This window comes from Vidua chalybeata, chromosome 7, assembly GCF_026979565.1.
Source record: "Vidua chalybeata isolate OUT-0048 chromosome 7, bVidCha1 merged haplotype, whole genome shotgun sequence".
Taxonomy (NCBI): domain Eukaryota; kingdom Metazoa; phylum Chordata; class Aves; order Passeriformes; family Viduidae; genus Vidua; species Vidua chalybeata.
This window is the reverse complement of record NC_071536.1, coordinates 10,569,756-10,583,643: the sequence shown is the minus strand read 5'-3', so window position 1 is coordinate 10,583,643 and position 13,888 is coordinate 10,569,756. Positions and strand designations below refer to the sequence as shown.

General features: G+C 40.0%; 1 protein-coding gene across 1 annotated transcript in view; it reads left to right on the top strand.

Annotated features, from left to right (window-relative positions):
• The window catches only part of HECW2 (HECT, C2 and WW domain containing E3 ubiquitin protein ligase 2), a 143,136-nt gene extending 135,494 nt beyond the window's left edge, over positions 1-7,642 (top strand). The window contains exon 29 of the mRNA XM_053947323.1: positions 4,969-7,642. Coding sequence (XP_053803298.1) covers positions 4,969-5,080 — 112 coding nt within the window. The 3' untranslated portion in view covers positions 5,081-7,642. The remainder of the gene's footprint in view (positions 1-4,968) is intronic.
• Positions 7,643-13,888: the final 6,246 nt, after the last annotated feature.

Below are 13,888 nucleotides of genomic sequence, written 5' to 3'. Positions count from 1 at the left end.
GGATTTCAAAGAGAACAAGTAAGATCAATTGCAATAGGTGAGGAGGGTAAAGGAATGGTATGAGAGTCCAAGATATGAAAGCATGAGTTGAGTTGTACAAGCCCTTGCAATTTATATTGGGTAGGGCAGGTTTAGAGGAGTGGGATGAAAAGATTAAAAAAAAATTCTTTCCAGTTTTTAGAGCAGAAAAGAGAGTTCTTTTCAGAGGTCCATGGTAACAATGCCAGGACTAGACTAATAATGTGTGAATGATGAAAAAACCACCTTCAGCTTGGTTTCTTCCTTGACAAAACATCACAGGCTCTTGTCTTTTCTCTACTGTGATCAGACTGATAGTTGGGAGATTTTCTTTCACTCAGTTCTGTGATTCTGCAGCCTCTAGAATGAGTTAGGAGTGGTTAGACACAGATTAGTGTGTGAAGTGTGGGCAGCCTACCTCTGCTTAATCAGGCCTCAAATTTAGTATGCCGTGTACAGCCTCTGGAGGCGGCTTTGGGCTGGGCTGATCCATGGAGGAATCTCAACCCTAATCATAAACCCACTCCTCATAAACAAGATGCCTCAGGAATAACTTGCATTCAGAGTCTTATCTTAGACACAGGGTGGCTGTCAGAGACACACAGAGTCTCCCTGACGAACAACCTGTAGGTTTTTCCTCCAGTGCAAGGTCAGAGGCAGAAATGTCTCTTGGGTTGGCTCCTGCCATCAGAACCACATGGAGAAGGTCATGGACGCAGAAGTGATGCTGTGAAATCCACAGGCACATTGGGTGGCCTTTAAACAGAGCCATCTTTCCTGTTTACAGCACAAATGAGAGCCAGGCAACTGAGGATTAAAGGAATCCAAATCCTGAAAATCACTATTTCATATCAAATACTCTAATGTCATCTGGGGACCTAGTAATATCTTGTTGCCCCATAAGTCTCCTTTACAGTTTGATTATGATTGGCCTATGGACTAGCTTTGACTCTGATTAAGAAGTAAAAGCTATGACTTCTTAAAAAATAATTTCTGACTTCAAAATCAAGTGGATTTTTTTTTTTTGTGGGTTTAAGTAAGAAAAGAGATTGCATGATTTTTTCCGTATATTCTCTGAAGCTGAAGTTCCCGGTGCTTGCAAGCAGAGCTTGGAAAAGGTCAGGACCTGCCAGAACAGGATGTTCAGAATTTCCTCTGGAAAGGTTATGAAGAACCCTGGTTGTAATAAATTGCAGAATAAAACTGCTTCCAGAAGTGCAATATGGAGAAACATGTTGAGAATCTTGGCTATCATAGGCTGTTCATCAAGTGTAGGGGAAATGCCAGCTCCTCGAATTTAAGAGATTGTATCATTTGTTGAAATTTCACTTACCTCACTTTCCCTTGGTTAGCAAACATTTGAATTTTGTGTCTCTGCATCGTTTTTACCATACAAATGTGAGAATTAAAATAAGAACAACTTTGTGTGACAAACACCTGCAGTCATCATGAGCAAGCAGTTCACACATGGTATTCACACAAGTATTCACACATGGGTAAACCTCGATCTCATAAAAAATGAAACATCTTCCATGTTAGTGCTGAAATGGGTTAAGCCCCAAGCCAGAAGCAGTGTTTGCATTTTTACACATATAGTTCTTGCATGCAGTGCAGCTTCAGCCTGGGTCTCAGTAGCCTTTGAGACTCCCTGTGCAAACAGCGGGTACTGCTGGCTGGGAGGTAACACATCAGTAACTACAACCCCAAGTAGCAGCTTTCAAGAGGTTTCCAAACAAGCCCAGCACATATAAGCACAAGCACATCGCTGGATCTGCTGGGAACGCTGCCCTAGGAGTCTGTGACTCTTACTGATTCTCAGATAACTAAAGTTTTTATGTTAAGGCACCATCACTCACTCCTAGCAGTGTTGTACTTTGCAAATTACCCTCTTAGCAGGAGTGCCTGTGAAATTTGATAGTGCTCGGTGCTCAGTGGCAAAAGTGAGGATTTAACAGGTCAGTGGACTTTGTTTCTTCCTCTGTTTCTAAAAACATTACTGCGGTGTTGAAAACACATAAAAATATCCATCCCCATCTCTTCTTCCTGGTCTGAGACACAAAGAGCAGCTAGGATAGTCACTTAGGTATGTGACTGTGACCTAAGCAGCTGTGAATGTAAACACAGAAGTTTTCACTAGATGTTTGCCTAGTTCCCACTGTTCTGACTGCTGTGTAACCAGCTCTGCTGAATCCAGATAGTGAGATTTCTGTGAGGCACATGCCAGCTTGCCTAGCTTGTATTGCTGTCTTTGACACTAACTAGGTAGCATGTAAAATGCCCTGGAAAGATTGATTATTATGGGTCTAGCTTAACTATTGCTACCCCAATGCCACTTATACTTCCTTCTTTTGCACTGTGTTGCAGATTAGACTAACTTAGGAGAAGGGACCAGTGCTCTTTCAATTCACTCCCATGCTGAGAAATTGGTTCCAGGTTCATTGCTGTAAATTATTTATTAATTCATGTGATGATTCACTTGAAAATTATATTCATGTCTGACTACTGCATTTTAAGCCTAAATCACTCTCTTTTTCTATGGTAATCAAAATGAAGGGGAGTTTAATTGGGAATCTGGGAACCTAGACTTTTAGGGACCAAGATAGGTTTTTAGATGTTGTCATAAAATGTGAGCCCAGGAAGATGACCAGTTAGTGCCCATGTGGTTTGAAATGTTGGAAGGGGAAGCTACTACCCAGAAGGAAAAAACCTCGTTTGTCTCAAGGACTTAGGAAGTTGTTTGCTGGGGTTGGAAAAGCATGCATCGCCTCAGAAGACAAAGGTCTTGTTTTTGTCTTTTTTAATTACTTGGTTTTCCACAGTAAGTGATTCCATTTTCAAAATTGCCCTCAAAATAAGATAAAACTGAATTCTCTTAATAAATGTAAACAACATGCCAGCTTACTATTAAACCAGTTCGTAATGAATCCCTTGCTAATTATATACTGTGTCTTTTATAATTTGTGGTTTTACAGCCCACACAGCATGATCCATAGTTCTAATGAGTGGCTGTCAGCCCCATGGAGCAGAAGCATGTGGTTAGGCTCTTAATTGCCTAAGACAATTCAGCACTCTACACTGAATTCAAGGGATCACTGAGTTCTAGTTGCTGCTGGTCTTAAATCAGTCTTTTTCATCAAAAAAGGAGTATTTTCAGTTTTTTTAAAGTACTCTGCAGGAAATGGAATAATATAATCTGTATCATAGATATTCTTTTATAAGGTTTTTGGAAAGGCAAAGGACGAGTAAAAAGAAAGCTTTCTTCCAGGAGCCTCAGAGAAATGGCTGGGTAGAAAAATTTAACAGACCCCTGGAATATGGAGTAGGGAAATGCCATCTCTGCTACACAGCATGTGCCAGCAGTGTTCTTCTAAGGGTGCTGGATTTGGGGAGGGTGCTAAAGGCAGTGTGTTTTTAAGTGATTCCATATTTGGTGTTTGGACTGTTTATCATAATGGTGTGACCTTGTGTGCTGTGTATACATATCTTCAGCCTGATATTTTTATGACACTCCAAGGCTGTAACTGAGTGGGTGTTTCAGCTTCAATGAGTTCCAGTTTGTAATGGACTCTTAGGTTTTTTAACAAGTGAGATTAACCCACTTCATTCCATGTTCCATTCCCATAGCTGGGAGCTGAGAGGCACTTAAAGTGGCAGTTAATGAATTTGCTCACATGGAAGGCAGTACTTTCTGGCTCAGAAGAAGTCTGTACAGGTCTATGGTAGACCTGGATTTCTGGGACTGGGTAGGTTAAATGAGGAGTTGCATTTGCTGTGAGGAGGGAGCTTGTTCAGTCCTTCCATTAACATCTTACATATTGACGCATAATATAGATCATACTGATGAAGGGCAGGGCACTGCAGGAGGAGTTTGGTTTTCAGCTGGATTGAATTTAAATAAATAACTCTATGATGTATTTTATTGCAAAAAATTGAAGTATTTGTAAACAGAGATCTGCCAAAATTCTAAAATCAGTCTAAAGTGAGGCTTTGTTACAAAGCTTTAGAGCAGAAGAGATGCCTTTTGCAGTTTCTCTTTGCATCATTTCATCCTCAAGACCCCATCACAATAATGGTTACGTTATCTATTTCATTAGAGTGGGCTTATCCACCTCAGTGTTTTAGAAAGTACCATCCTTAGCATGCCCTGAGGTCAGGCAATGATATCCATGAGTTCACTACAAAGAGAAACCTTTGTTATCTCCCTTTTCATTCCCTGGAAGAGGTTTTGAGAGACAGTTCCAAGTGTGTCAACAAACTTGAGGTAGATGGACTTCAAAAACTGAGAAATAAATTGCATGGTCACCTTCTTAAGAAAGCAGGGTAACCTCTAGCAACCAGGTTTGTGGATGGTTTTGTGTAATTCCAAAAGCTGCTGGCCTCTAGGGCAGGTGTGTCCATTGGGAATATCAGCACAAGCAGTACGCCTCAACAACACCATCCATATGCCAAGGAATTGTAGAAGGAAGAGCATCTAATTTATCTGTCTTTTACCACTGTAGGATTGTTTCCTGTAGATCTGGAGATGTGTGGAAATATCTTGTTTATCATTACAAATACAGTATTCAAGTATCATCCATACAGAAAAGAAAGGCTACATCTCAGAAGACACATTAAAGCCAAGATTTCAGACCAGTCTGTTTGACTTGTAACATGCCAAATCATTCTTATTTTTTTTTCTCATGCACGTTTGATGGATAAAATTTATCCCATGCCTTTTGGACTCTCAGTATGTTTCTAAAGACCCTCGTAAGTGCTTCTTACTGGCTTATTTTAATGAGAAGAAAGTAGATTAAACCTCACTACCTGTTCAATTGAAAAACATCATTTGACAGAACAAAGTCTTCTAAAAGAATACTATCTGCCCATCTCTACTCAAGCACATACCAATCTGTGTGTTCTCTTTTGAGTAAGTAATGCACTTCTTCACCTCCTCTCTCTTTTTCCCCTCAGGGCTCACACTTGTTTCAATCGTCTGGACCTTCCCCCTTACCCATCATTCTCTATGTTATATGAAAAACTGTTGACAGCAGTAGAAGAGACAAGTACTTTTGGACTTGAGTGATACACAAACCACAGTGCCCAGCTCATTGGACTTTTGTGGATCTGTCTTCTCAAGGAATGAATGAACTTTTGTGTTGGATTTCCTAGAGGAAAATTGTGTCATGGTGCAATTGAAATAATGAGGTTCTACAAAGGAGCTTGTGAAGCAGTTAAAAGCATTGTGGTCATGGCAGAATTCTCGACATGAAACTAGAGTGTGCCTGGTGTGCAGGGAAAGCCAAGTCTTGCAATCCATGGGGTTTTGGGATGGCTACATTTCTTAAGTTTATGTTCTGAGCAAACCAGAAACGTGATGCCATGTTGTGATCCATCTGGCTACTGCAAAACTGACATGTACCCAAGGACTGGATTTCATCAAAGTTGTTGAATAGAAAATTCAAATCAAAATGTGAAATCATTCAGTCTCTTACCTACCCAGTAAATTATCAAAAAGCATACAACTGAACTTTTATAAATTCTTTTTTTTTTTTTAATTCATGAAGGTACATTACTTTATGCCATATGTTATAACAGCATATCCAACACTTGCTTTGCCTAAGACTACGAGTACCTGCATGGGGAACACCATAGAGCTCGAGTTCCTGAGGCAGAAGTGAGTTGGAAGGAAAATCAGCAGCAAAGGATGTAACAACGGCTTGTGCAGTGAGGAGGTTTGTGGAAATGCGTATGCCAGTGGTGTGTATGACAAAATATGAGCTGTTACAATGAACTTAATAACTTAATAAGACTGATTTTATGCTTTATACTGCATGGAAACTATTTTAAGAAGAAACTAGCAATTTATCACAGCATATCAGGAAAAAACCCTAACACAGTGACTTCTGTTTATTTTTATAGGTTCATTATATTATGTTTCTTAGAGTGTAAACAGGAAACAAGCAAACAAAAGTGTTATTTCTGTTTTGTCACTTTCCATGCTTGAACAGACATTCTGCTAGTGTTTATTCTTTAAGCACTCTCCAGGGAAAAAATGCCTTTTATTTTTATAACAGTAAAAAAACTCCCGAAAATATTTTGCACTGAATGTACCAAAGTTGAAGGGACATTATGATCTGACTGATAGCAAATTGCATCACTATCAAATATCTATAAAAATGCTTAGGAACCAGGCTTTCTTCACAGTGCCATGTCTATAGATATCAGGACTGTGCACATAAGTAATAATTTTATAATACTATATGTGATATTGTAATATGCATTTATTTTAAATGCATCTGGGTCATTTTTCATGCATTGGATAACTTAATGCAGTGGAATTTAATACAGATATTTCATATGCTCCCCACAACTTTTTATTTGTACAGCACTGTAAAACACTAGTTCATTTGGAAAACCATGAATAACTTCTTTAAGGTGAGCCACTGGTCATAATGCCACTGTCCTGTATCAGTGAACACCTACAAGATGTAAACTATTCGTAGTGTCCAAGCTTGCATTTTCACTGATAAATAGTTTTCTTATCAAATGTTATTTGAAGCAGTTTCTATGGCATATCAAACACTGCATGGGCACCAATTTCTTTATGCTTAATTTTGCTGAAATACACAAGGCTTGCTCGCTTCTGTTTTTGGTACTTTTCCTCCAGATGGTTTTGTGGAACACTTGTGCAGCTGTGCCCCATTTCTTGCACAGCTGCTGTCACACACTGCATCCACCACATTTTACAACGGCAGGAGTTGCGCTTGGATACTGGATGACAAGAGCGCGAATCCAGCTCTGTGCTAGCCCTTTTGCACAGCAGCATTTTCCCTGTTCTGTGGGAAAAGTAGCTTTTGAAGTAACCTTCTCACTTTGGAGGCTCTTGAAGGGGCATCTGAGGGAGGTGTCCTGCTTGTTCTGGTGGGAGGTTTTTTCCAGCGGAGGCAACTGTCCCTGGAGATGTCATCAGCAGAGACTGCCAGTCCTCCCTCCGAGGCAGAAGGCAGCTGCAGCTGTGGTGGTGACTGAGGAAACCCTTCAGACTTACTGAGGAAATGTCACATGTGCAAAGGAAAAGCAAAATCAGGGGGAAAGCATTCTTTTATTTCAAGAATAATTGAGCTTCTGCATGACATCTGGGACTCTCTTAAGTAACTTAGGTTTTCTTAGGCTACTTCTGGCTGGTATGAAGTAGCAAAGAAAAATCCAAACACATCACCCCGTTTCTACATGTATATTTATCAGTCTTTGCTAAGATTGCATGCCATGGGTCCTAATGCACATCTTTTTTTCAGCACATGAATGAGCAGTAGGCAAACTGACTTTTCAGCAGGTCACTCCAGCATGGCTCATGTTTCATGGGATCCATTCACTGAGTAGCTGAAATTCTGGCACTCAGAGCAGAATGCAACTTCTGATTGGTTGAAGGACTGCAGAATTTTCATTTTGCAATACTGTGTTATCTGTGGTCTTTAAAAAGAGATTTCCCAGGTGGAAACTGTATCTACAAGTTTTGAACCAATTACTCTTTGGAATGAAAAGTTTAAATATTTGGCACAAAGTAAGTTTATACTAGTCTGCCTTTTAAGTTATGCTTTTGTACAAAACGAAAACAATAAATGCATCTTGTCAATTTTTATTTAAATATATCTACTGCACCCATTTGTTCTGTATTTATGCATGTAAAAATAATTGAAATCAGCCATGATAATCAGATGTTCTGTAAAGATGTGACAGGGTCATGAGTGGGGCAGCTGTCAGTTAGAAAACAGATAAATTAAAAAAAAAAAAAAAAATCCAGAATCTTTGTAGCCCTAAAGCCAAGAGAGACTAAGGAGAAGTTGCTGCTTCCTCCTGTGCTGCCAGCATGGCCCGGGGGACTCTAGAAAAGTGCTGTGTGAAGGTTGAGGTGTCAGCTGGGTACAGCTCCCTGTGCTGCCTCGAGCACTTGGCTCTTTGTGAAGGTGTAAGTGATGCTGCTGCTCTGAAAGGATTAGCAAGGAGGGACTATAGGAAAGGAAGCCTGAGCTTAGTCAAATACCCACATCTCCTGGCAACTGCTTGGAATGTTCTCCCTTCGGCTTCGCAGTTCCCATTAAATGTGTCCCAAGGGAAAGCCAGCTTTCATGTCCTGCAGCTGACTGCAGCAGGCACCACGATGCTATGACACAGTGTAGCAGGGATGAGGGTCCACACAGACCAAGGCTGGGGAGCCTTTCCAAAGCTTTATGTTCTTGGAGCTTTTCCAGATGGTGCTAAGGAGGTTTGCATTTAGGAAGGAAAAAAGTAGACAGAAGAATCCCTTCAGCCAGTGACAACTCATACTAACTGAACCTGCAGCATCTCCATCACACAGAGGCTGGCAGGGAAGGTCCCTGCAGGAATTTAAGTGAGGTGCCCATGTTTCCTGCTCTGCTGGGAAGTGGAGCCACACATCAGCAGCCAAAAAGCAGCTCCCAGGTCACTGCAGGCTGGCAGCAGTGGCCTCTGTCCCCCACATGCCAGGGCAGGCCCCTCTCCCCAGGTCCCAGCATCCCAGCCCAGCAGAGGTGTGCTTTGCTCACCTGGCACTGCTGGCAGTCAGGTTATAGCCAGAGCACTCCTAAATACACCAGAAAACTTGGAATCAATGAACTTGTGCAGTGTGGCACCTGCTGTAGCAAGCACCCATTGAGAGTCTGCAGGCCAGCAGCAGTGAGGGGAGTGGTGCCTTTGCCCACAGCAGCAGGGCACAGCCATCTGCCACCTTTGTCACACTGCCAGCAGCACCTGGCAGGGCAGGACAGGAAAGCCTTTCAATCCAGACCTTTTTCCTCACCCCCTCCCTGCCTGCTCTTTTTCCTTGGAATTCATCAAATATTTGCCTCTTGCTTTTAAACATAATTTTCATTATCCTGTACTGACCTTACCATAAAAAAATGTTAATATGGCTTAGAGAGTATGTGGGGTGAACTCTTCTGCATTCCCAGGCACACCTGCTCATTGGCACCACATGAGCTCCACATGGCAGCAGCAGCCCTGGGTCACACGGGGGATGGGGAATAGCTGTAATCTTCTGGGAACTGAAAATCTAGGCAGCAGTGCCCTGGCAGGACATCACACAAAGCTTCTGGTAGGAGTTGGACTGGCAGAGCACTGGACTGGTAGTTTGCTCAGTTTAAAATTATAGGAAAGAGAAGAGGTTTGTGGTTTCTTATGTATTTTTAATCCTTTAGAAATTCTGAAGTTAAAAAAAAATTCCTTCTGAAGTATTTGCAATGGTATCATCTGGTTGTTAAATGTAATCTCAGCAGTATTAATTGCAGATGTTTACTGAGTTTCTGCAGTGGTAGCTGCAGAGTTTTATGGAGCTGCTTGAAGCACGCTGTCTCTGGATTGAGGGAATCCCTGTTCACAGCAGGGAAACTTCAGCAGCTGTGTTTGAATGGCCAGTGTAAGTTCATTTCCCATAGCATAACGCAAGTTACTTCTTTTCAGTGAATGACACTTATCTGCATTAAGTTACACTAATAGTGTTGTTTTTCCTGCTACTTTTTTTATGGGGAGAGTTAATATATTCCTGTTAGCACTAATGGGAATTGAGCAGAAGGTTGATCTCCAGTCATAAGATTGCAGATGTAGCTTTCCTCTACCATTGTTTCCCCTTCTCATCCTTTTCTCTCTGGGCAAACAATTGAACTCCAAGCAAAATTTCAGAAGAATTACTCGTAGCTGGCTTCATAAACTGTTTGTGTTTTGGCTCAATTATGTGCTATAAAACAGAACTGCAGAAATGCAGTTGAGTGGCTCATTAGTTTAAGTAAAAAATTCTTTACAATTTTGATAGTGCAACGACATGGCTGCTGTTGGACTAGTTTAACCTTTTGCCTAAATATTTTACAATAAAAATTTTTGGAGGTTGAAGTTGAAATTACTTGTTTGCTGGAAGGCTAAATATATGTTAGGTAAATAGCAGAGGAAAAGAATAACTTTACTGTAAAGGCAGTATAACCCACTTCAGTTAGCAGTATGCAGAATTACAGCACTGACTCTCCAAACACAGCATTTTCACTGTGAAAGATGGTTTATATTTTGCATGTCTTCTAAATAGACCATGAACTTAATAGTGCTTCTGTTCAGCTTTAGACTGACTAATTTTGGCACTAGGCTTCTACTGTTTGGGATGTTCATTGCTATGAAATGTTTTTACTTAAACATTTTTAGTATTTTTACTAAATATTTTCCTTTAGGACTTTACTTCATAGGCTTTGCTCAGAGACATATTACACTGTAGGTATTTTAAGGTAAAATCATGATTATTTGATAATTCTGTTTTGTATGACTGACCTTCTGGCCACTGTTTAGAAAGGTTCCTCCTGATTTTTGGTAAAAGGATGACAGTCAAGGACTCCTGGAATGGTTACGATCCATTGAAATGTCTGTATGTATTCGAAATGCATTTAAAAATACCTCCTGAGGACTGTGTGAAATAATTGCTACACTCATTGATTAGCCCCTTTCTAAGTCTCTATTTCAAAATTTGAACTTGTTTCCTTTCAGATTACATTGCAGAATAATTACACTAAAATTTTAACTAGAGATGTATTCTGACAAATTCTCAAAGCTATGATGTTAAAGGGAGCCGAACTATGCTGCTCTCAATCCTTTCACCCGTTAAAAAACTCCTGAATAATGAAACTTTATCTTTTGGGTTTCAGTTGTTTATTGTTTTCAGAACTTTGAGAAGCTTCTCATTCAGCCGTGTTAGAAAAAGCCTTGCCTACTTCGAGGCTTTTGTTAAGCACTCAGGAGGTATATTGTTCAACTAATTTAACATCCTTTTGTGCTGACATCAATTAGCTTTTAAATGTATAGACCTACAGAACTCCACAGGAGTCTGGTCTGCCTTATTCTGGGCTGCCTTCCAAAGCCATCCATCCTGCCCCTTTTGATTGCACATAATCCTACAATCACCCAGAGACAATTGCTGACCACCTACACTGACTGTAGCTGTTGTATCACAGTAAGACTCTGGGTTTGGGTTTGCTTTCAAAAGCAGCTCCCTCAATCCAGAGTCGACAAGATGACTGTTACTTTGACATCAAGACTGAGCTGTTCAATAAAAATAGTTATAAAAGTGGTTTTGAAAATAATTGATTAGATATCCAAGGCTAAAATGTCTTTTGGTTTTGTAAAATTAATGAGGCTGGGGATTTTGCTTGCAGTGTTTTATATTGCCAGAATTTGTGGGCCCCATGGGCTGCCCCAGGCTGTTGGCCAGGTGGGTGCAGAGCCTTTGCAGTGAGGCAGGTGATGCTGATCCAGAAATCACAGCAGCAGGAGATCTGTTCCTGTATTGAGCACTGTGCCTTCCACAGCTGGAGGCTTTCTCATGCAGCCCTTGAGCTGGGTTCTTCCCAAAAGCTCGTTCTATCTGTGATGCCTGCTACTTGCAATACAAGCAGCTCGTGACACACTCCACTGATTACTCAACATCTTTCCTTTTAAAGGAGGATTACACTTTTCTTAGTTAGAAATGCCCATCCAGCAGTATAAGGCCAATAAAAGAGGATTTTGCTGAGACATCATATTTGATTGCCATGCTGACAGCAGTCAGACATTGGAGCTCACTAATTTTAAAGTAGATTACTGTATGAATAAGGAAATAAAACTTGGAAGCCTCATAAATAATTCCAAGAAGGAATGTAATTGTAGGTGCTGTTATGATAAGACAGGGCAGTTCCATGCAGCACACAAGATACAGCCATGGAGGAGTGCTGGAGTGAGGACAAGTCTGAGAGCAGGCACAGAAAAAGGACTGCACTTCGAGAGTAGGGAGCAGGACAGTGAGCTGTGATGAGCCCTGGGATATAAAACAGGATACTTCCTGCTTGAAAATTAGGCTATGATAATGCACCTAGGAAAAAAATGACTGTTCATCCTGAAATACATTGGTGTTACTGCAACTGCAGGGCATGCTTTAACTGATTATTAGCTTTTGAAAATCTAAGTACACAATCAGAAAACTTACTTCTACGTGGTTTGGCTTTTTTGTTTTGTTTTAATGAGACTGGATTGTTTTTTTATTTGGGCCATTTTCAGGAAAACAAAGGCTTTTAAATAAGGGTGGTGTCTGGAAGTGGTTTTTTATTTGTACAAGTAATGACCATTTATTATTATCTGCATTTGGCAAGGGATACCACTTCTGATAAAAGCTTAAATCATCACAACCAATGGTGACTTTCCTTTTCAATGTGATGGGCCAAATCCCTAATGTTTAGATGTGTCAAAATGCAGATTTTGGGTTTTTTTAAGATACTTGATATTTGCATTATGGTTGTGTAAGAACGATAATGCAAATATCCACATGCATGTCCATTTTCAAAGCTTACTTAGGTAATTGAGAACATTCTAATTACCCTAGGTAGCTTTAGCCAAGCAGATGCAAGTCTTGATTCCATTCACACTCTAATGATATTATAAAAAAAAAATACTGTGTAAGAGGGTGGGAGGCTTTCATGATGGGTTTCTGTACCTAAAAATTGACGTGTTTTTTTTTTACCTGAGACAAGACTATTGAATGATTCAATATGAGAGTAAAAATAATTCCTTGTGAGTTTTCTTCTGCAACATGGTTACTGAGATGGTAGGAGTTTTATATAAACTTGAAGTCCTAAATGAGAAGACAGCTCCCGTGTTGAACCATACTGGTTCAATAGTTCCATGCAGTAGGACATTTTTCTGCAATGAGTCCGCAACACTCAGGAGACTGCTGTTTATTATCAGCATTGCAGGGAGGAGGAGAATTATGATAATATTAAATACATAAATCACATTTGGAGGATGCTTTTTCTTTGCACGCTGTTTTTTCTGGGAATGATGTAGCCTTGAGGGCATCCATGAATGCTGATCAGCAAGGCTGCTTTTTGAATAATTGACTGAACATTTGTACTTGTAAGGGCTGGTACGGTATGGGAAAGGGAGATCTTTAGAGGAAAAGAAGGTAATGAGGGATGTGGTGTGGAATACTGCTACCCCCAAGTCAGTTGATGTTCCTGCCCTTGCTAGGTTACAGTTTGGGTTATTCAGCATGTTTGAAAGTGTGTAGAGTTTTACAAGTTTTGTAGTGGGGATGCAGGCATCCAGAATCTTAACAGGATTATAGGTGCATCTTCCTCATTTTTGACAATTACTTGATATAATTTTATACCAAGTTCTTTGTTTTTAAAGAATTTCAGGCACTAAGAATACAGAGTGCATATTTATTTCTAAGCTTTAAGTAGAACACGGTGTATTTTTTAATCCTTTCCATACTTTTCAGTTAAGTGTTCACAAGACTGTATATCAAATACAATTCCAAGTTTTTCTATCTTTCTACAAGCCAGTTTTAAGTTTCATCTGAATTTGGTACATGACTTTCACAAAACACTAAATGGGGAATACCTGCTTCAAGCATTAACATGGTTTCCCTCCTTTTCCCTCTTTACATTGCATTACATTTCAGGATTTTTTTCTTCCAGGCAGAGAGAACAGATAGAAAATGTGTTGAGTGTGTTACAGGGGCACACAATGTGTGTCATTGTGCCTGGCTTCGAGGAATGTACTGTAATATTTGACTGCTCACAGATTTACATAATTTGAATACAGGACTGTTGTGTTGTATTCCCTGTTACTCAAAAGCATTTGGGGAAAAGAATTTTCTGTGTATAATTTTATTTTCATACTGATCTCTATTTTGTTTAAGACCATGTCTCATCATGAAATCACTTAAGTAAAATAAATCTTCTTACAAAATTCACTTTGTAAAACATCTCTTTTATTGTGCCTCTGAACATATCGTAACATCCTTTTTGAAGTGAGTACCTTTAGATCATTCTGTCTTTTGCAGCATTTAAAAACTTTTAGAGAAACT